This window comes from Peromyscus leucopus, chromosome 8a (assembly GCF_004664715.2).
Source record: "Peromyscus leucopus breed LL Stock chromosome 8a, UCI_PerLeu_2.1, whole genome shotgun sequence".
In the NCBI taxonomy this organism is placed as follows: Eukaryota; Metazoa; Chordata; class Mammalia; order Rodentia; family Cricetidae; genus Peromyscus; species Peromyscus leucopus.
Window position 1 is genome coordinate 48,975,411 of NC_051085.1, and position 23,848 is coordinate 48,999,258.

A 23,848-nucleotide genomic window follows, 5' to 3' on the forward strand; every position below is an offset into this window, starting at 1 on the left:
GGACCTAATTCATCTAATGCTCCTTGAGTGCCAGCTTGATCCAGCGCTTTCTGTGATGTAACAATTTGGGCTAAAATCATTCAGCTGCAAAATTACATTGTAGCAATTCAAAGTGAGTGGGCCAAACAGGAGGACATTCCCGCCTTGTTTCTTCTTGGGTTGGTGTTCCCTGGAAACCTTTCTCTGGCCTGCCTTCTTCTCGTCTCCCCCCAGTTCCTCCAGCTGTTTCTCCACACACACCTTCCTTTTTCTCTTTACCTGACGAAGCTACTACACTTTAAAAAAGAAAACAAAACCTGGAAGGAATCCGTTATAACTTTGAATCCATTTTTCTGAGCATGGCTTCTCCATAGATGCTGCCTGTATTGGGTCGTTTTACTGACCATGCTTTGGACCCGGTGTCTGTCTTCTGAGACGATGTTGCTTTCCACATGGCTCTCATTAGTGAAAACCTGTGTTTTGACCCAACATGGACTGGCCTGGGATGCAAGGAGGGTTCTTAGCATCTGGCTCCAGTGCTCAGGCCAGGCTTATCTGGACCGAGACACTGAACACTGAGATGGTGAGGTCGGTCTGCAGCTCACACAGAGCTGAGGTGTACCTGGAGCCCTTAGGCCACACATGGATATGCAAGTCATTAGTTTTGCTAGTCACTAAGCCTGGGTGGCACCCCACACCCTCTCTACCCACCCACCCCTGTCTCTGTTAACTCTTTGTAGCCCAGGTCAAGCCATCTCCAGAGTCCTTGTGTTTCTCGGGAAGAGAGGGATGTCTGGATGTGGAAGGTGATAACTGGACTGATCTGTACATCCTCTATCAGGCACGGGTGGGGAGTTCTGCCTCCTTCTCCGTTTTAATCCTCAATCCTTGCAGTCTTTCCTCATGGATGCATACTCACAGAGGCATCTCTGTACTGCAAAGGACCAAAGGATGCTGGAAGGTTGTCTGGGTCAGCAACTAGAAGAGCTCGGTCAAGCTAGAGGTTGCTGACCCGCCATCAGTGGACTTGGTCTGGCCTACAGATTGTGTGTGTGTGTATGTGTTCCCACACTGTTTTTAAAAGTGGAATTAATTGCTAATTAGCTTAAGAATTGAGATATTTAACCCCAAACTAAGATTTCTGTCTTGGAGCTTGTAAGGTGGCTTAGTGGGTAAAGGTGTCGGCCAGAAAGCCTGACCACCTGAAGTCAATCCAATGTGGTGGGAGGGGAGAATGGACTCCTATGAACTGCCCTCTGACCTTGACACATGCCCTAGGGGGTATATGTGCCTCTCTTCCCCCCTCTGCCCCGCAAAGTAAACAGAGTGCAGGAAGAGTTGAAATGACTTCTGTCTTCTTAGGAGAAGGATCTCTGCGCACCTGCCAGTCTGGAGCCTGAGGGCTGTGTTGTCAATAGGTGCCTGAGACTAGACTTTGACCCCAAATCCACAGGCATCCTTTGCTACACCTTCCTGGCTCTTATGAGCAGTTGGTAGGAGAACCCTGGGTTGATGTGGTTATCACACACCGTTTCCTTCACTTATTGCCAGTGTGTGGTTAGTGATGGGTGCCAGGACATATCAGGCAGAGCGGGGGCCAGCCAAGGGTGGGACCTGCCTACTCTGGAATGGCCACTGTAGACTTTGGGCAGGCTGGCCCTGAGGACTTAGCTCTGGCTTGGGGTTAAGGTTGGGCCTTAATGCTGGAAGTCCTCTGAGTTCTGTTCTCAGAAGCTGAAGACTTCCCAAGGACAGTCATTGCAGAGATGCTGGAATCTAGCATCTGTCTTGACTACTGATAGCTTGATCCTTTGACCTTGAACCATACTGGCTCCCAGGAGCTGCACTTTGACTTTTGAAGCAAATAGCCCTCTTGGAGTCCTCTTGGGTTAGTCTTAAGGTTTGGAACTAGACTCACGCCTAAATAAGCAAGTAGATATCTTGTGGCAGCTGAGATACAGAAGTGTGGCAATGGGTGGCTACCTGAAATTTCACCAGAACAGCATTTTTCTATTTAGAAACTGGCAGAATATTCTCAAGTCTAGACAAAGTCTCCTGGCATGAACTACTGGCATGATTTTGCCACAGTAAGGAATTGCTGGAGCCCTAGCTGACTAGGGTTGGCTGCTGCCTCAGGATGAAGCACCTTCCTGTCTTGACTTCAAAGCCAGCCTGGGATGCGAGGGAGGGGCAGGGTGCAGCCAGAAAATTCTTCGAATCTAACCCTAAGCCCCTCCCTTCAGCCGTGGCTTAAGCACACCTCCTCACTTAGCATGCCTTGGAGATGAAAAGCAGCTTGCTGGGGTCCTATCTGCCCCCCCCCCATTACACTTCATAATACTGCAGCATTGACATTTGAGTTTGTCTGGTTCCTGACAGACAGACAGAGCTCCTGGGACAGACAGCCGTCAAGCTGCACCACTGTCCTCCCTGAGACGTGTATAGAAAACTATTTTTCAAAGGCTGTGTGTTCCAGCTGTATCCTGGGCACTTAAGAAGAGCCTGGCCCTGGTGGTTCAGGCCTGTAGCACCAGCTACGTGGGAGGCTGAGGCAGGAGAGTGGGGTCAAGGCCTAGTTGAACTATAGAATGAGTTCAAAGGAAACTTAGGAAGAACCTGTCTGGAAATAACATGTGTGTGTGTGTGTGTGTGTGTGTGTGTGCTGCAAATATAACTCAATGATAGAACACTTGCCTAGAAGTACAGGCCCTAGATTTGATCCCTGGTGCCATAAATAAATAAGGGCCTCTGTGTGGTAGTTCAACTTCACGCTATCGGAATGCTCATTTCCTACCCAGAGCCTGGAACCCAGCCTGGAATTCCAGCAACCTCTACCCCTTCGTGGCTTTATTTCATATTTAGAGAATAGAATCGATAGCCCTTCAAAATGATCATCAGAAGTAAGACATGTTGTCATGTTTCTAGACCAGGTACCAGCCTACTGTGATCCGAATCTGCATAGTGGTATGCACTTTCTGGAAAGACTGACCTCTCTCTGTACCAGGTTGGTACCCAGTACCCAGGCACTGATGGAGGAGGCAATTATTGTGGGGCCTGCGTGGCCCACGAGGTTGTTCTTGTTTACCATCTCGTCCTCTTGTCTTAGTTATCCATGTGTTACTAGGAGATGTTGGGAATGATGTCAGTCTGAAATATCAAAGCCGATGGAAATCTAGGAAATGAGAACATATGGAATCAGGTCAAAGGCTCCATTTCACTGGCTCCGTGTGTATTTTGGGAGGAAGGGGAGGTGGTATGTCAACCTAATGAGTTTTGAAAAACCTTAATTCCAGAATGAGTCTAGGGCTGCCTCTGAGACATGACTGCAGGGTGCCCCCAAAGCCTTTATGCTCAAAAGTGATTTCTACCAGGGGCACTCGGGAAGGCCTAGAAAGCTATTTCTCTGGTTCTGTTTTCGTCATGAGAATGCAAACATCCCCAAGAAAGCACATGAAGGTTCAGTTCCCGCTTTCTTCCAAGAAGGCAGGGAGGAGACCTTGGCCAACTTTGGTTTGGAAAAGGATTATTGTATGAAGTCTAAACGACAAGGCTGCTGTGGCTTAGATGAGTCTGCAGAGGTTCTCTGTTAAAGGCTTACTCTTTAGCTCATGGAGGTGTTGGGAGGCTGTGGAATCTGTAAGAGGTGGGACCTAATGGGAGATTTTAGGCCATTAGAGTTTTGCCCTGGAAGGGGACAGTGGGACCCATCTGTTTTGCTTCCTGGCCACTGAGAGGTAGGGCGTGTTATTATACCATAGGATTCCACCACTGTGGCTGCCTCACTACAGATCCAGGGGCCACAGGAACAACCAATCATCGACAGACACTTCCCATACGATGACCAAGAGAAGGCCCTCCTGTTTCTAAGTTGACTTTCCCTGGTTGGTTAGTTGGAAGTTAGTAACCAGGAAGTTGGTTAGGACAGAGGCACAGCAGGGAAGTAAAGCGAATGTTTGTAGATGGCTCTTCTTTCTAGATGGCAACGATGAAGTGTTTTCTGACTTGGGAAAAGCAAGTATGGCTCGTTTCTCATGCCCAGGAAGCATTGGCATTCTGTCTCTATGGCTTGAAGATGGTTTACCTGTGAATTCTCCTCCATGGCCCTTCAGAGCTTCATATCTGGAGTTGGGAGGGGTCCTCTGTGGATTGTGGTCAATGAACATCACCTAACATCTTGTTTTTTTGTCCCCAGACTGAACATCCTTCCTCTAACGCTTCCAAAGGCATCACATCCTCTTTACGCATGTTGTGAATACTCCCAACACGCTTTCCTCCAGAGGCGGTGGGGCAATGTTCAGGGAGGGAATGTGTGGCGAATGTTACAGTCACCTGTGTTCTTCTGTTCAGCAGGTTCATTGGTATCAAAATCACATGCTAACCCATGTATGTGTGTGTCCTCAGGAAAACATTGGCTTCTACTTCCTCTATGAGAGTCCAAGTGCATTTTTCTTTTTTCTTTTTTTTTTTTTTAAAGATTTATTTATTTACTATGTATACAGTGTTCTGTCTGCATGTATGCTGCTGGCCAGAAGAGGGCACCAGATCTTATTGTAGATGGTTGTGAGCCACCATGTGGGTGCTGGGAATTGAACTCAGGACCTCTGGAAGAACAGCCAGTGCTCTTAACCTCTGAGCCATCTCTCCAGCCCCTGCATTTTTCTTAATGCTATTAAAATTAAGGGTTTCTCCCCATGCGCCCCCCTTCCCCGCCACTTTGGTGTTTTTGGAGTTTTTTTTTCTGAAAGTTCTTTGTGTTACTGAATAGTCAGTTATCTTATTGCCCAAATGAGCTGAAAATCTGTTCAGCTGTTGCAATTGCTTTGTGAATATCTAGCACACATTACCACCATCTTGCACTACAGTTCTAGTTACGCAGTGAACTGAGAGACGTTGTTAGGTAAAACGTTATGTGTTATCTTGGTGATTTTGAAAATGAAGAAAACTTTAAGACCTCATAATTGAAGATACAATGGTACTTTTAAAAATTATTTTATGTGTGGAACTATTTTGTTTGCATTTCTGCAAGGGCATCATCATGCTCATGCGGTGCAGTGCCGACGGAGGCCATGAGTGGGTGTTGGATCCTTTGGAACTGGGGCTACAGATGATCCTGTACCATGTGGGTGCTGGGGACCTGCATGTGTCCTCTGCAAGAGCAGACTGTGTTCAGAAGCACTGAGCCAATATTCCATCTTCACAATGGTCCTACTTAATGGTCTATTTTTTCTTTTTCTGGGAAATATGAAACAATTTAAAAATAAAGTATACATACAGATAAAAGCAGAGTTTTACATTCCCTTTAACCTTGCGATGGCCTTGGTTTATTTTCTTCATGGAAATCAGCACTTTTATCTCCTCCCTTTAAGTATGGTGGATATTCTTCCTAACTCTGGTCATACTGCCGCCTTCAAGGTGTTCCAAAGCTGTCCAACTTAACGTACATGACACCGGGAACAGATGTAGTGAACAACTGCTTCTGGAGAATCTGTGAAATTACTCCTTTGTTTCGCTTGCCCCGACATGTCCGCATAACCAAGGCAAGGAACACCAAGGGTTTATTTTAACTCCCCCTGCCCCCCGGTTTGGTTTAAATTTACCACCCACAGTGATCCAAACTACAGAGCCCCATGTGGGATTGGCATGTTTGTCTCGCTGTCATGCTGTGATGGTGTGCAAACATGATTGCACTCAAGTCTGTAGGATCAGGCAGATCAAATGTCATTTACATTCTTACTAACAATGTCAGGGAACACCAAAAACTTCTTCCCCCAGTCTGCCCTCGATGTGAAGTTGATAGTTGCACTGTTTGTATAGTTGACCACCCACTGAAGCCAAGGCATGTGAAACTGCTGTCCACTAAAATGGGCCTGAAGGTCACATGGGACCCACCCAAAGATGCCACCAGTAGACCCGTGGAGTATTACAACATTGCCTATGGGAAGGCACTGAAAAGTCTTAAGTACATCAAGGTGAATGCGGAGACAGACTCCTTCCTTATTGAGGATGTGGGTAAGTGACTTGCTCTTCTTCCTGCTCGCAACTAACTTTCCGCTCGCATCAACATTTGCAGCTGTGGTCTTAGATAACTGTCAGCAAGTCAGAGTGTGGCTGGCCCCGGCTGCCCAGGACTCGCTGGCAACAGGAAGCCGAGTTCGCAGACACAGCAGGTTATTCCTCAAGGCTTCACTGTGAGGCCGTTTGGATTTACCTCAGGCTTCTTGCCCACACACTTAACCCAAGCATTCCTAACCTCAAAATGAAATTGAAAGTTTTAGTTTTTGAATGTGCTTTGGAAAACATACTGCTCCTTTATTTTTCGGTCTTATAGAAACTTGACTATTAGATGGTTTAATAGCCTAATATGAACATTTTCCCATTCAGTGGCCATTTAATAATTAAGTACAGCTGACCCTTGAACAACTTTGGTTTAAACTATGTGGATCTGCTCATATGTGGAATTTTTTTGGGGGGGGTGGAGACTTGTGACAATTGGGAAAAAAAATCTTGCTGAAGAACTGCAAAGCCTCGTGATACCATGAAAAAGTTGGTTGTGTCAAAATGCAGAAAATACATAAATAACTGCATTATCATCTACTACTATAATGTAGTATATACAAATCTGTTTAAAGCTAGCATTTATCAATTATACACGCAAACACTTAGAACCACACACAGTGCCTGTCTCAATTAGTCTTAATCGTCAACACGACCCAGGCTAGAGGCATCTGAGAGGAGAGCCTTAGCTGAGAAGTCACCAAGATCATCTTGGCCTGTGGGCATGCCTGTGGGAGACTGTTTTGAGTATTAATTGATATAAGAGGACCCAGCCCACTGTGGGCAGCAACATCCCTAGGCAGGTGGTCCTGAGCCATGTAAAAAAAAGCTAAATAAGTCCAAAGGTGAGCCAGAGAGCGAGCCAGCAAGCAGCCTTTCCCCAGGGTTTCTGCTTTGAGCCCCTGCTTGAGTTCCTGTCCTGATTTCCCTCAGTGATGGAGTGTGACCTGGAAGTGTAAGAGAGGTTGCTTTGGGTCAGAGTGTATTACCACAGCAACAGAGAAGATGTTAGAGCAGTACCCCTTACCTTTGTACCTTATACAAGAGATGTATAAACAAAGGCTGTGGTATTAAATCATGACTGCAGAAAACGGACCCTCGCAATGTCGGCCACCTCTCTCTGTGTACAGTCCACCTCCACGGTAAATCACACATCTCAGTAAGAAAATTATACCTTGTCGCTCTGATTTACCTGTTGTTCACTGTGATACATGTGAAATGGGAATAGGTATCACTTGACTCCTGTGGTCCATGAGGCTTCCAGTCAGCAGCAAGCTCTTTGTAGCTAAGATTTTTGGGAAGGTCAAAGTTATTATATGCAGGCTTTTACCTGCATGGGGGGCTGGGGCCCCTAACCCCTGAATTGCCCAAAGTCTAATGTATCATGTCACTGTGAAGGCATGTAGAAGATCAGGCATGTGGACAGGACAACCTTTTCTGAAACTGGAACTTTATTTTCAGTTAATTCTGGAAACTGGGAACATTTTAAGCTTTGGGGGTCTGGACTCTGCCTTTGAGATGCTGCCTTTATACCCTCTTTTCTTCTGCTGAAATTCCTATCATCATATTAGGTCATAACTCGGAGACTGGGCATGAGGATGCTACAGAGCCAGCTACAGAAAGCCAGGCATTTCTTGTGCCATGTCAGCATTCTGGTCCTGGCATGAATTCTAGTCGACCCCTCAGCATCAATGCCCAGGCTGAGTCTCTGGACTCACTCCTTCTCCACCTTCTGCTGGGTACCACTGTATTCTTTGGGTAACTGAGAAGAAAGTGAATAAAGCAGACATAGAGGTGTCCAGCTTCCCTTCTTCCTGCCTCCAGCTAAACACACAGTCCTCTGAAGCGCTGTGGCTCCCACCCCCAGTCCAGCTGTGAGGTTAAGTGTGGATGCCATCAGGCCAAAGGCATGAGCGAGGCCCTATTTGCTTACATGCTGGGTTATTGTGTTTGCTGTCGAGAAGAAAAACACGCGACAAAGAGCTGTACCACCCACTAAACAACATCTCCCAAGTAAACGATGAGTTAACTGGATGGGAGTCAGAGACATGTGGACTCCTTTGCTGGGAAATTCAAGAGTCCAGAGTGAAGAAAGTCTGGCAAAGCACAGTTCTGTATTCCGGTGGGACCTGGAACATTTCCCCGTTAGCTCGGCAGCTTGTGCCAGACCCTAAATGCCACCAGCTCCTTCCATAGAGAGACACAAGTCAGGCTTGAGCACAGCAGGTGTCCCAGATGGTCTTGAACTTCTGGCTCAAAGATGAATGAGGCTTTGTTTTTAAAAAACACCCCTGACTTTGAGAAATGCCATTATTACTTGGGCTTTCAACAGGGCAAACACCCATCTCTCCAACCCTCCATCTCTCCTCATGCTCACAGACTTTTATCTCTTTATAAGGATTGACTCCCTGCCCACCTGTCAAAAGACAGTCATTTTGAGGAAAATTGGTGTTGTTTAGTTTTGGTTTTGAAAACTCTAAGTCCGGGGTGTGTCCTCTTTGGGCTGTGGTCCTGTGGGTTTCCTTTTGAATCCCAGCAGCTTCAGGGGTTCAGCCCAAGGAGATCTCTGCTGCTTGCCTTGACCCTGAGACCAAAGTGAAAAAGCAAAGCCTAATTATTTCAAGATTAGCATTTTCAGAATTCCAGGAAATATTTTTCTAACTTTTTTTTTCTTTTTTAGTTGAAGTAGTCAAAAACCACATGCAGACATAGCCTGGGGAACATTTTACTGTGAAAAAGAAAAATTCCACGGAGCTTTATGTAGAGCAATAAAGAGTTTATGAGTTTCATTGATATTTATTTATTTATTTTTTCTAGATCTTTCCATTTGGAGCTTCTATGTTCAGTGTTAGTAGTTTGTGACACTGTGTTCAGATACTGTGTGGTTAGTGAGTTCTAATCCCTCAGCTGGGCTCATATTAAAAACCTTGAGTCTGTTATCAGTGGCGTAGGGATCCAGGTTTGTTACACTTGCCTGCACTTTGTACTAACCACAGCCAGTGTTCTTAGGGTCAGCCATGTTTCTGCTGCATGGGGAGAATGTTAGCGATTTTCGTAAAACCAAGAGAAAGCGACTGTTGGACTTGCTACTGTATTTGGGCTTTTATACTTGGTTATAACTGGTGTAAGTGAGACGGTTAATGAAGGAAGTGTGTGTTTCTGGAGGCCTGGGACGGTGGTTTGATGTGAACCGTGTGTTGCAGAGCCGGGGGTGGTGTACTTTGTGCTGGTTACCGCAGAGAACCACAGTGGAGTGAGCCGCCCGGTTTACAGAGCTGAGAGCCCACCCGGTAAGTCTGGCCTGGAACGGGAGGCTGTGCTGAGCTGATTAGACTGGGAGAGCACTCTCTCCTTGCTTCTTCTTGCCAATCAAAACACAGAATTAATGGACGGGTGAGATGGCTCTGTGGGTAAAGGCACATGCCACCAAGACTGATGACCTGGGTTTGATCCCTGGAGCCCACACAGTGGAAGGAGAGAACTGACTTCTGTACGTTATCCTCTGATCCACACATGCACAGTGTGGAATGCACACACCCCAATAAATAAATATAACTTAAAAATTAAAATTAGAATAACCAAACAATTCCCAAACAATCCACATGGTAGGCTTGTAATGGCAAGACCAAAGGTGAAAATTAGGAGAGAGGTTTTTTTTTTTCCGTGTGTGTGTGTGTGTGTGTGTGTGTGTGTGTGTGTGTGTGTGTGTGTGTGTGTGTGTGTGTGTGTGTATTTTCCAATTTGGGGAGTAGTTTTGGTGCAGTTTATAAACATTTTGTCCGATGTTTTTCAACATGGCTCAACTAGTCATGTGCAGACCCTACAATTAAGCTTAGGTGTGGAGTTGTTCTCAGCCTGAGCCCAGCCTTCTGAAAGACCATTTGACTAGTCACTAAGATGTATGGAACTTCTGAGAATCCCGAAGACCTTGTTTCTAACTATCCAGTTGCATTTCCCCGATTTAGGAGGTGAATGGATCGAGAGTGATGGTTTTCCCATTAAGGGTCCAGGACCATTTAATGAGACCGCCACAGGTACTTCTTGCTCACTTGGTTCATGTCTTCACCGAAGCCACATGTCCCAAGAGGGCTGTGGTTCTGTCACACACATGTGCTCACAAGCCTTCATCTTGTTCCCATCGCTAAACTAATGCACATGCTGGTGGCCCAGACTGCAGCTGGTGGTGTTTGTGGCTTCCTGTTCCTTCCCATCCCCATGTGGGCAGCGTCTGTGTTTACATCTGGAGACCGTCACCTGCTAACAAGCAAATATGGTGGCCGAGATGGTAAACTGGCCCCGTTAGGAATTTCATAGCCTTTTATCTGGGAACAGCGTAATGGACTCAGACCCTTAAAAACAATGGCTCCCATGGGCCGCTGTGTGTCCTCAAGTCTTGCACTTTTCTTGGAATACTCGGGAATATTTTGTGATATACGAGATCCCTGCCTTCCATCTCTGCTCCATATTTGCCTACGTGTGTGCTGCTGTGTGGACATTGATGTCGTCTGGTCATATTGTTTTACTTATTGAAAGAAGAGCAGCTATTTCTTATGAGCTGTTGCTTGAATACATTTACTTGATGGTTAAAAAAAAATAATGCACAAGAATGTAGTTATTTCAGAATGTGGTTGGGCAGTAGCCCAAATGTAACAGGGCAAAGAGCTGTGCTTTATTTTTGTATACCGTGTGTTGAAACACATTGGCCTGGTAGTGTTTCTCAGAGAAAGGTGAGTATATGTTGAAGCTCATGACCATGATAGGTTTTTCCAATCAGTGTTTCTGGTGCAGACAGTTGACGGTGTTTTATACCAGAACAGGGGATGGAAGAACAAAACAATGAGCCAAGGAAGCTGGCTGCGGGGGAGGCAATATGCTCTTCCTTAGGTATGCTGGGCTCCAGGCAACGATGCAGCGTTGCCATGGAAACATTTTGTAGGTGAGTAGAGATGAGGGTCTGAAAGCTGGAAGAGGGAACAGGAGTTAGATATGGTTTGGGGAGTCGTTCTACAGAGTGAGGGTTGAATTCTAGAAAGCATAGTAGGAGAAGATTGGGAGAGAGAAGAAGAGGGAACCAAGGATCAAGCTTGGCACACACTGGTAGTATAGAAAGTCCCTTTATCCGCAGGGAGCATGTTCCAAGAGCCAAGCAGAACCTGAAATCACAGATGGTACCAGATTCTATACACATCATGCTTTTCTCTCTGTTTAGATACCTGTGACTATTTAGAACTCATAGGTTAGGTACCATAAGACTTTAGCACTAACTATAATAAACAAAAAAGTTTTAACAATGCATGATAATAGTAATGTGAATGTGACTGCTCTCTCCTACCTCTCAGAATAACTTGTACTGTATTTACTCTTCTTCTTAGGGTAAGACTAGGAGCTGATACAATGTGCAGGTGATTAGCTAATAGGCATTGTGATCCTAGTAGTAGGATACTATGTGTAAGAAGATGTTACTAGAACAAAAGTACCTAGATACTTGCAAGAGCCAATTGGATGACTCAAAAAGTTACTAGGTAATTAACAAGTGGGTAGCGTGTAGTGTATACACAATAGATACACTGAATGAAGGTATCGTTTCTGTCTTGGGCAGGATGGAATGGGATAATGGGAGAGTTCATTACACTTTACAGAACAATGCCCATTTTTACTATGAATTGTTTATTTCTGGAATTTTCCACTTAACTTTTCAGAGGATACAGTTGCTTACAGGTAATTGAACCTGGGAAAGTTAAGCTTTGGAAGGGGGGTAGGAGGACTACTGCACATGTAAGATAAGGGCAATGTAGGAAAGGATATTTATTTCAGACATGTTCACTCATGAAGATATACATATAATCAGTCAGACACAAACATTTTACTGACTGGTGTACATGTCTTGTATTTGAATTTCATATTTTTATTTTATACTCTTGATCTGACATTAGTTTTAAAACTAGGAAATTTCTTACCTTTTCATAGATAATCATTTTCTTCTTCCACCTTTAATGGGAGTGTATGAGTGTGTTTGAAAGTGTTGATGCGTACATGTCTGTACATGTGTGATGTGGCCTCCCAAGTGTTACAGATTAGGGCTTGGGAATCAAAGAAATCCATGCTCTGACTCATTGTTGGTTTTAGGCACCGTGACATTATTTGGTTTCTTTCTGAAGGAGTTTTTGGATCCGTGACTGTCAAAGCTCTCTGTTACAATACATGATCTCCACTTACCATTCATAATGAATAAAGGATACTTGAAGAGGTCCCTAGCTGAACTTTCGGCATATGATGTAGGCTGTACCTCAAAACACTGACTATATAATGCCTGATATCCAGGGAGCATAGACTCAGAAAATGCTATATTTCACTGTCAATGAAAATAATAAGACTTTTCAGAAAATTATCCATGAGTGATTGCCATGTTTTCTCTATCTTTTGCTTTTGAGACTTAAAACAAACAAACAAACAAACAAACAAACAAACAAAAGAACCCAGCCATTTCTTGTTCAGGGCAATGGTTAAGTGGATAATTCGATCGAACAAAAGGGGCATTCAGAATGGTGCAGGTCCTCATTCACAGGAAAGCATTTGCCTTTAAAAACAGAAATAAATAACACAACCTCAGCGTCAGCGCTCGGCGAGAGGCCTTGCAGGAGCTGTTTGATGCTGCGGCTGACAGTGTCTGGTAGTCCACCAGTGCTGTTTGAAACCAAGGGAGAATCCATTCTTTCTTCTGCTGAAAACAAGGATTTCAATCCAAATTCCAGGAGGCCTCCTTTGCTGGCTTAGATCTCTCAGGTCCAAATACTCTTTACCTAAAAATAGAACTCTATAGTTGTCAATCTATTCCTCCAGTGCCTGTGGTTTGGCAGGCATAGGACCAAGAGGTCTCTAGCACGGGGGGGGGGGGGGGGGATGGATGGACAAGGAGGATCACTGGCATGAAATGTGCACACTAGTGGGGAATTAAACCAGGAAGCGGCTAAATGGACCACAGTGCATCTGACTAGTGTTGGGTAGGGCGGGCACCAACAGGGGTGGGGAGGGCGTGCACAGCAAACGTGTTTCTGATGGTTCTGGAGTGTGGTGGTCTAGGAGCAAAGTGTGGGCAGGTTTGAACCCTGAGAAGCCTCTGTGTTTGCAGATGGTCTGCTCTTCTGTCTTCACCCAGACTTCCCTCTGTCTCACCCCAGACAGAGGCAGCAAGCATCTGTGGGTCCACACTCCTTCCTTCTGAAAGGACACCAGTTGGGTTGGATGAGGGCACACCCTGATAGCCTCATTTAAACTTGATTATCTCTTTAAGGACCCTATACACCAATATAGCCCCATTCTGAGGTTCTGGGGTTAAGACACCAATGTATGAATTTTGAGAGGACAGAATGAGATAATCACAAATTATTAAAAGATAAACTGTATAGTAATCTTAAATAAGCAGATGGGGAAGCCTGGTGATAAGACAGTGTCGTCAAGCTGAAATGGTGAAGTAACATGAGGAGGAGGAGGAACATTCCAGAGAGTCCTGGAGGTCGGACAGGACCTAAGCGCTCTGAGTACTGTTGCTCAACCAGATATGAAAAGTTTGGACTCAGAAACACTAGACTAAGCAAAAACTCAGTTCCTGGGCAGTGGCCTCGGCTTCTTCCCATCCATCCGAATGTCTCCTCTGATCTTCATGCAGAATCCACTTTCTGGGACATCAGTCTGTCTCCCCCTCTTCTCATCCCAGGGAAGTGATGTCACGAGTCTGTTCATTTTCTAGAACACTGGTCTATCATTTATTTCAGAATTCTTCACTGCTGTCTTAGCTTTTCCAGCAGCTGGCTCCAGAGTAACCTGGTCTTATAGAGGCAGACCCCTGGGATCAGGACTGTGCATATCTCAACTTTGATAGTGAGCAGCCCACAGGTACAGCTGGGCCAGTCAGTCTTCATTTGCTAAAATTTTGTCTTGGAAACCATGTTGCATCCTCGTTAATTTTCGTGCAGACTAGGCTCGTATCTATTTTAGTAATTTTTATGGCTTTCTACAAATCCAGTCCTCTGTGCTTTCCCTCAAGTTGTGGAGCTGAAATGGATCCAGAATTGAACCAAGGTCTGAGTTTTGCTTCATGGCGTCTTTGCATTGTATTTTAGTTATGAAGGTTGTTTATGTGCTCAGTAGCTCAACGATAGTTTGATCTAAGTTGGGTGTGGTGCACACCATTGCCACCAGCACTGTGGTGCAGACATTCCCTTTGGGTATAGCCACTGGCCTTTCAGCTGCTCCCCCAGTCCAGGAACATGAGTGCACATATCTAGTAGTTTATCTCACACACCAGGCATCCTGGGCCGTGTCAATCTCCATGGTGACGGTCCATTTGCTAACCCTACCTCCTAGTCTCTAACTGCTAGGTCTTTTTTTTTTTTTTTTTTTTTTTTTTTTTTTCGAGACAGGGTTTCTCTGTGTAGCTTTGCGCTTTCCTGGACTCACTTGGTAGCCAGCTGCCTCGAACTCACAGAGATCCGCCTGGCTCTGCCTTCCGAGTGCTGGGATTAAAGGCGTGCGCCACCACCGCCCGGCAGCTAGGTCTTATCATAGATCTAGAGTTAGGCTAAAGCTGAACCTTGCTCAAGCTGGAGTTCTGAACTCCTCTGTCTGTTGGCAGGATATGTTGTTTCTTCTAACCCTCACACCATAAGCCTGCTTCCAGACCTTGTCAGGCCCCAGCTCTGCAGGCCTTTCCCCTCGGCAGAGTCCCGAGGCCACCCTTGGCTTGTTTCTTCTCTGCTTCAACCCAGACATGCACTCACACTACCTCCCCTTTCTGAACTTCCTTCACTGGTTCCACCAGGACCACCCAGCTGCTTAGAGCTCCCTCGCTGGCCTCTAATTAGCTGGACCAGGGGAGAGAAAGAGCTAAGCCACCCTGTGTTGTCTCTACCATCACAACTGTGTTTCTCAGCCTGGGCCCTCGGTGCCGCTTCAACAAATCTGTAGCACGAATTGTTAGAAGGTCTCATTAATAAAAACAAATCTGGTGCCAGGTATTGGGGTGAAGGCTGGAAGATCAGAGGAACAGAAGAAGCCACAGCTTCCTCACCTTGCCAATTCCTCAGCTGATCCTGTTTCCTCAGACTGGAAGCCTCTGAGTCCTCATCCAAATGGATCTCAACTGAACTGCGGCTCAAAAGCCTAAAAGCTTAACCAGCTCTAGTTTCTGGTCCTCACGCCTTATATACCTTTCTGCTTCCTGCCATCACTTCCTGGGATTAAAGGTGTGAGTCACCATGCCTGGCTGTTTCCAGTGTGGCTTTGAACTCACAGAGATCCGGGTGGATCTCTGCTTCCCAAGTGATAGGATTAAAGGCGTGTGTGTGTGTGCCACCATTTTCTGGCCTCTATGTCTATCTAGTGACTGTTCTGTCCTCTGACCCCAGACAAGTTTATTAGGATGCACAATATATTGGGGGACACAGTATCACCACACGAATCTGTCTGTTCTTACACAGTTACCTTTTTCTCTTCCAAGATGGCGGCTGCAAAGGGTGACCACTTCCACCGGCTTCTCTCCTGGCCTGTGTCCTCCTCCCCTCTGCCAGGTGCTCTTGCTTCCTGCCCCTTGGGGTAAAGGTGATTAGGTGACATACCTTGTCTTCCTTAGGCGACTTCCATCTCCCCTTCTCCCTGCTTTGGGGAAAGGTGAGTCACCCCTTCTCTTGAAGGCTGGCTTCACTCACAGAATGTCTTTAAACCACAGTGAGACCGTGGGGTACATTTGGGGTTGGATTCCTCTTCGGAGCCTTCCCTCCAGTAGCCTCCCCGGTGCCTGGTTCAAAAGGCTGAGATACACTGTTGCACAAATAATTTGACACTGAAACAACTTAACCATGAAATCCTCAAAAACCGGTTCAATCTCTTCTTGCTGTCTTGCTTAGCTGGTTGTTTCTTTTGTGGTTAAAGCGGAATGTCTGAGGCTAGATAGGTTATGAAGAAAAGAGGTCCGTTTTGGTTTGTGGTTCTTGCCATGTGAGTGGCTGCTCCTGGTCAGGGCCAGCATGCCCGAAAGCTGGAGAGACTGAGCTGTACTTGCTCATGCAGCCTTGAATGAGTGTTCTAGAAGGACCTCCATAGTTTAATAAAGGCCAGCATTTGTTCAGAGCTCAACATTTGTAGGGCCATGGGCTGCTGTCTGATCCTGTGTCTACCAGAGGCTCTTCTTTCCAAGTTTGAAAATAAAAAATCCCTGCAAGTGCTCCAGTGAGGGTAGCCTGAAATATATTATCTAGGATCCCTGAAAAATGCATTAGTCTGGAAAAGATACACCTCCTTCTTATCAAGCCATTCATAAATTACAGATGGATTTTATTACAAATTACAGATGGATTAGCTAAAAGCAACAGGCCAAACGAAACAAGCAGCTATTCAACAAGACCAGGCCTCTCATTCTCAGAAAACACATGCCTTGCTCTCCATTCAAGCCCTCGATGAGGCAAATGCAGAAAGACTTCTGTTAAAACCATCCCAGAGAAAATCAAACCTTTGAATGGAGACATGGCTTTCCCTAGAACATTTCACGCGGGTCCTTCTTAGACTCCACAGTCTAGGAGGCTGCCCCTGCGTTGTCCTGAGGGGCCCAGAAACATCAGCTATTAAAGTCAGAAAAGAATTACTGCTCTCTTTGCTTTTGGTGGCCCTTGTGAACTGTCAGGAAGTGTGGCTGGAAACTAACATGCTACCGGATGGGTCCATGGCAGCTGTGGGATCTGACTCACCCATTAGGAGCATCGGGAGCCTTCACAGCTGGTTACCCTGAAAATCTGGATGATCCCTTCATATGTGTTGGGAGAATCAGGCCAGAAATGGGATCCAGTAGGCTGGTCTTGGCAAGGGCTAACTCTGAGTTCCTTTCACAAGTGAGATGGTGATGTTGCCATCAGAATGACATCAGAATCTGACATTGGTTTCCTGGGTGTATGGATAAGTCCCTGCCACTGAAAGGGCAAAGACATTGGCTTTGTCTACTTAGTGAGAGTCCCAGGGAAGGTCTGTGACTCATGAAAGTGTAGACATGTCCACACAGGCAGTTGTAGAGCCTCCTGATTCTTGCGCTACTATCAAGGGCTTCTTCACTGACCTGTGCAGAGTTCCCTGATGTCAACGAGTTGTAATTTGTGGGTGACTTGGCCTCTTGCAGCCCAGCTTCGGCCCCATGTGGTGAAATAGATGCTGGCATTGATGGATCTTCTGATGGTCAACTCTGGTGGGGTCAAAACAAAGCCACCTGCTGACTGACAGAATGTGATCCTGACTGTGATTTATGGAGTTACTCAAGCAGGCCTCCAGAACCTGAATCCACAGGATTTAATCAGGAACCAGCAAAGGCATGAGAAAAACTGGCCACCTCCAGTGGGAGTCCCCTCACAATGATCAGACATTAAAAAAATGTTATTTTTAATTGTAGAGTGAACACTAACATTTGGTGGTGTTGTTTACAACATTCAAATGCAATCTTGAGAATTTAGAGATTAAAAACAGATTGTAAATAAGCAGTAGCACTCCAGGCTTTGGGTGGGGGCACTGAGATAACTTTCTTTGCTCTCCTGTGAAAACCTTGAGGAAAAAAATTTAAGTGGTCAAGTGCTGCACCCTGAGTGGCCCAGGGTAGCGCAAGGTGTTTGCCTCGATTCTGGTTGGTGGTTTACTGGACTTTAAGGGCCAGTTGTAGGGTATAGATGCTGGCAGTGTGGTGGTGGCCTGGGGTCACTTCTGACTACAGCAGAGTTTTCTGTCCTTGTGATGGGCAGGCTTCTGGTGGAAGCAGGAAGGCAGGGTCTCTGACATACTCCACAGGCCCAGTGAGCTGGAACTGAAGGGCCCTGTGGAGGATGTTTGAAGTTAGTTTTATGTCCTTTATGAAGGCTCTTTGACTTCTGTCACCTGTAATGTTTTACCTGGTATTAACAAGCCTGGGGAACATCAAGGTTCTTCTCTCTCCCTTTTCTCCTTTTCATCTTGTTTTGCTTTTTAGACTGTTATCTTCACCTCCTGCAAATGCTTTCCTGATTCTAGGCACTGGTCAAGAGGCACTATTCTGGTGTCTCTGAGGGTGCCAGGATGTCTGTGTGCTGTCTTTCTCTACTTCAGGTTCTGAATGATTCCTTGGACAAGTCAGCCAATGGATCTATTGGCATGGTTGCCTAGGAACTTGGCTCTTCATCCTATGGTCCTTCCTTGGAGCACTGGGTATACCTCTAAATTTGAAAGAAACAGGGCAATGAGTAGACCTCAGTAGGACAGGATGTCACTGGCTAACTTCCTGATAAGGAGCCAGATCAAACCTTTCGAATCTCACTAATAGTTTGTGTAAGCAGGTGTGTGTGTGTGTGTGTGTGTGTGTGTGTGTGTGTGTGTGTGTGTGTATGCATGCAATGGACAGGGACTCCCACTTCACCTGAAACATTCAGGAGGCACCAGGGTCTTCTCCAAGACTGGCTGCTGTGTTTATACCAGTGTGGCTACAGGGATGCTCCCAATGCAGCCACCAGGAGCTTCCGAGTAAGTGCTACAGCGCATTGAGCTAGGACTACAGATCCAACAGCAGGGCTCTAATTCCCGCTCAGTGCCTGTTGCCATCCAGCTCCAAAATGTTCCCCCCACCTTTGCCTCTCAGATTCTTTGTCTGTTATTGGTAGGATATATTTCTGGTGCATGATAGTCTCATAGATCCTTTCCAAAAATAAGGAAATTAAGAGTCCTTCTTTGTAATTATTAGATAGTTGATCTTATTTCATTATCACCCCAAAACTCACTTAGTAAAGAATTAAAAGTATTGAGGTTGTTTATTGGAGAGGACACTGGCATTAAAGAGACTTTCAAGTGTGTATAGTCAGGTGCTGCCTCACAGTGGGCTGTGTAAACAACTAAGGCCCTGGAGATCATGTCACTTAGTGATGTCATAGTCACCTTAGCAACCATATAACATGCACAATGCATTTCCCAGGGTTGTTTCTGCTGTTGATGACACAGGACTGTGTTGTAAATACTGGGTGTGTTCAAGAGTTTTGTGAATCCATTCAGAGATAGTTCAGGAGTCTGTGTATCAGAATATGCCCAGAAAGAATGGCTTCATGATGGCTATAGGCTGGTGAGGCATTGCTGTAGCCAAAGCTATCCCAGGACCCGTTATATACCCCAGGCTGGCCTTCAGTTCACTTCATCCTCCCAAGTGCAGGCCTTACAGGCATAAGCTCTATACCCTACTCTTATATACAGTCTCACAGAACAAGAAACCGATGTAGTCAGGGAGTGTTCTTGGAGTCCCCCTGTAAGTAGTAGATTTGATGTAGACTCAATCTACAGGCAGATTTAAAATCTGCTACATTTAACTAGCATAGAATTATACCCGGGCAAAGCATCGAGTGGAATTTTTGCCTCTTTCTTCTTCTTCTTTTTTCTTCTTCTTCTTCTTCTTCTTCTTTTCTTCTTTTTTTTGTGGTGAAAAGAAAAGTTTGATTCCCCACAGCTTCAGAAATGTGCTGACTTGCAAAGCCAGTGACACAAATCTGGAGGAGACAATCCAGTGCTGCCTGGCTTCCTGATCTACAGCCAGGTGGCACTTGTTTCGTTCTGAGCCTGGCAGGGGGACAGTGTGTAGCTGTCACAGGTCTTCTGTGACTTACCTGGTTGTGTTGCGCTAAGACCGATGGGGGGGAGTATGCCCTGCCAACTGTGAAATTAATATGCTCTGCCCTGGTGGGTGTGAGCCTGATTGCTGTTGGCAGTTATGACTTCCTGCTTTCAAGATAAAAGACCTACAGAGTGTATTAGAAAATATCGGAGGGCTTTTGTGAGTCTATTGCACACAGCTTAGAGAAAATAACTTAAATCATTTAATTGCAAATGAATTCTAACCATATGGAATGTTTTCCGGATGCATGCATCTGCTTTAAGACAGGCTCCCTGGATGATCTGGAAAAGATAGTTGACAGATTCCAGAATACAAGGAAAAGAGAGTTTCAAAGTGTTTGAAAATCAAACCCTTGAGAGAGAAGTCTAGGGGAGTGGACCCTCTCTTTGTGACTTTTACCCACACTCCTGTTGTTCTGGGAATAGCCTCTGGCCAAAGTCCTTCTCTTCTCCCTGGAGAGACTGCAGTGTGGTTTGTGTAGAGTCTTCTGGGCAGGGCATAGTGTGCCCACTCCTCAGGGAGCCTGTCTAGACCCAAACTCCTGTTTCATACTTGTGAGTAGTAGAGATGGGGTCACTAGTGGGAAGGTGTGTGGAGCGAGTCATGGGTTTAACCCAGGATCAGAATGGGTGGCTTCATGTCCCTGGTTGACACTAAATGGTCCCGTGACTTTATTTGCTTTTTCTCCTGGATGTGAATGTCTTCCGCCTCGCCCCGAGGCACTATGTGGACAACCAGGATGCAGATGGGTGAGGTTGTTGCTGACTTTCATTAAAGTTCTATCTAACATAGGTCACTGTGTTGGGTTATCAGCTGCTCTGTGGGGCAGGCCACACTCTAGGGCCCCTGCAGGAAGATTGGCCACCACTGGTGGCAGAAGCCACACAGTCCATAGGACAGCTGTTGTCTCTGCCATACAGATGTGTGGTTAATGCTTGATAGGCACTACCGTGCATCAGAGTTCCAGGATGCACACCACAGCCAACAAACGTGTGTGGTCTTGATGAAGCCTCCTGCTCTGGGAACTTCATCCTTTCCTCTTTGTCCATCCCATCACTACAGAATTCAAAGGTCTTCTTACCTCTCAGTGTTCTGCTAATGAGTGCAGGGCTTTCCGAATGACAATCTGTTCAGAGACAAGACCTGCAGCTACCCTCGAGGACAGAATAGTCCAGGGGACACCAGGTCTCCTTCAAGTTGCTTGACTAGAGACAACTCAGGGATGAAAAGCAAGTGCAGGCTGAGAGTGTTGGACCTATATGCATCAGCGAGTGTCTCTCCTGGACTCACAGAGGTCCCCCTGTTCATTGCATTCTGCTGGACCATTCTGTTGAATTACAAAAAGTTTAAATTTTTGTATATTGGGGAAAACTTTTGTTACAACTTATATACTGTTCTCAGATGACTTTAAGGAGAGGTGGCTTATTAAGCAACTCCAGGCACCCCACAAAAGCATGGTCCTTTGCTTAGATGGACAGCATTGGAGATGGTCATTTCAGAGTAACTGTCTGAAGTGGCTGTTCACGTGTGTTGGCGAAGCCCATGCTAATCATGGCATTAGTTTTCAGATCTCATCTGAGCTTGGAATTTGTAGTGTAATAGAATTAGTCAGAATTGGTGCTAGAGCTAATGTAGCTATGTAGAGCTTTGCCATGTAGATGGTAAAGAAAGGATGCTTGAAAGCAACGGCCTTATATGATTAGAGAGATACTCTTCTGCTTAGCAGCATCCACGAATGAGGGCCGGAAGGTGATTCACTGTTAGAAATGGGCAAACATGGTGGTCACATGATCACTAAACCCTTGTTTCTCAACACATCAGTTCTTACTCAATGCAGATACAAAACTGCAACTAGTGTCCCCCAGGACACATTACTTTGAGAAAGTTAACAATGGGGACATTTCAAGTCAGTTCAAGATTTTTGGAAACTGGCTAATTCGTTAGTAAGAAAGCCAGAGACCCTGAAGATAGCGGCAATGTGGCGTAGCTAAGATTTGTTGTGGGGCGGGACTTACAGAGGGGTGGGAATAGAGACTCCAGGTTGAAATTGGTTGGTCTAGCTCATTAAAGCAAGGGGAGCTATCTTTTCAATGTGACAGAGCAGAAGCCTTCTGGAGCCCAGTTATAAATACCCCCTAATGATTTTCTGCTGTATTTTAATATCTACTGTTAGCCCTCATCAGAGAGTATAAAGTCTGTCTGGCCTAAAGGGGGTGAAAGGAAATGGATGAAAAGTGATATTATAAAGCCTCCAAGATCTGTGGCTGGCAGCCCCACTACATGGAATATTTTCATTTTAAGTTCAGGAGACCTCTTGGCAAGAAATAGAAGACCGTGTAGAGAGAATACACCCTGGAACTTAACAGAACAGGTTACCCAAAATGAGTGTTTTAAGCCCCACAATTAATTGATGAGACTCAATGTGTGAAGAGATTTCACATACATTGATGTAAGCTCCATGTGGTGCATCATTTATGCATTTATTTCTATGTCATGTCCTTTTTAAGAAAGGGAAGTGCCCAACAAGCCCGTGCGCATGCGTGTCCGAGCCTCCGACGACAGGCTCTCCGTTGCATGGAAGGCGCCACGCCTGTCCGGAGCCAAGAGTCCACGCCGATCTCGGGGTTTCCTTCTGGGCTACGGGGAAAGTGGCCGGAAGATGAATTATGTCCCGCTGACCAGAGATGAGAGATCACATGAAATTAAAAAGCTCGGTGAGTCTGAAATCCCAACGCTTCCATCATGCAGTACTGAGACGCTCACTCAAGACAGAACGCTGTCTTAGTGGTGAGGTGCGTCTCCCGGCTCTGATGATTAGCCAAGGCTATGCTCTGTGCTAGTTACTTTTCCCCTTGCTGTGACGAGATGCCTGACTAAGGGAATTTTAGGCAGGAATGGGCTCTTTTGGCTCATAGTCGAGGGGATGGAACCCAACACAGAGGAGAAGGTGGCTGGTAGCTCTCCGGCAGCAGGAAGGAGTGTGCAGCTGGGACTTCTCAAATCTCGGCAGAACAAGAAGCAGAGTGAACAGGAAGCAGGGACCAGCTACAAGACTTATAAGACTTGCCTCTGGTGACGCACTTCCTCCAATAACCCTCACCCTATGAAAGTTTCACCACCCACCGAAACAGTGCCACAAGCTTGGGGCCAAGTGCTGAAACTCATAAGCCCATGGGGACATTTCTCATTCAAACTACATCTCTTTGTTCCACCCTGTCTTGGCCTCCATCATATTAACCTTTGTTCGGTGGCAGGACCACACTTCTTCTAAGTTGTTTCTGCCCACAGATGCCTTGAGCCAGGACACTTTGCTCGAGGTGAGGTGTGGTGAGGAAGGGAAAATATGGTCCTGTTCTCATCACTTGGTTCTTTGCAGTTTTTTCTTCAAATCCTGAGACCCTGAACCCTGAGTCCCACTGAGATTGAACACTAGGACAGCTGAGTGAAGCATGCCAGGATGGCTTCTCTCCTTTCCTTTGGGCAAAGGTAGCAGTAGCTATGGAGTGCTGGTGGGCACGTTCGCGGGGATCAGGAGATACCATGTGGTCCATCTTAGAGGGTCATTACCTTTATTGGCAAGCTAGAGGGGAACGCAGACAATGCTCTGAGAAGATGCTGTGGCCCCCAAGGCTCCTGCATGTGCAGGAAGTGCCAATGGCCCATCACTCTTGCCCCTTATCTACCTGATGACCTGGTACATATCTGGGACCCTTTATATACCCTCCTGGGGGAAGCCAGGCTATAGAAACTCAAGGGTCCAGGGTGGCCCTGGCAGCACATCTGTCTTGTGGCCCTGGCAGCACATCTGTCTTGTGCTAGCACTCAAGTTGGAAAGCCCCTTGTCTCATTGTCTCCCAATTGCTCTTTTACCAGTGATAAGTATTTTTGGTCCCCATGGTTCATGTTTCTTTTATTTCCTAAGGGGTCAAGATCCAGGCAAGGGAGAGGCTATGACTTACTAGGACCACTGAGAAGATCCTAGTAAAACATCTGGCCTCTTCCACCCATGTGCAGTCTGGTGCCTCTCAGGCTCTTGCTAACCTGGTGGTGTGGACAGTGGAGGTGGGGCTCGCATCACTCAGGGGCATGGAGGCTGGAGGTGGAGACAGGCATCACTGGGAACAGAGGCTGGGGTGGGAAGGAGCGAAAGAGGCACCCACA

General features: G+C 46.1%; 1 protein-coding gene across 1 annotated transcript in view; it reads left to right on the forward strand.

Moving 5' to 3' along the window:
* Fndc1 (fibronectin type III domain containing 1) overlaps positions 1-23,848 on the forward strand; it is an 88,006-nt gene that overhangs the window by 15,115 nt on the left and 49,043 nt on the right. Inside the window, 4 exon segments of the mRNA XM_028860319.2 lie at positions 5,794-5,988; positions 9,237-9,323; positions 9,999-10,067; positions 22,195-22,401. Of these exon segments, the coding sequence (XP_028716152.1) occupies positions 5,794-5,988; positions 9,237-9,323; positions 9,999-10,067; positions 22,195-22,401 (558 nt within the window).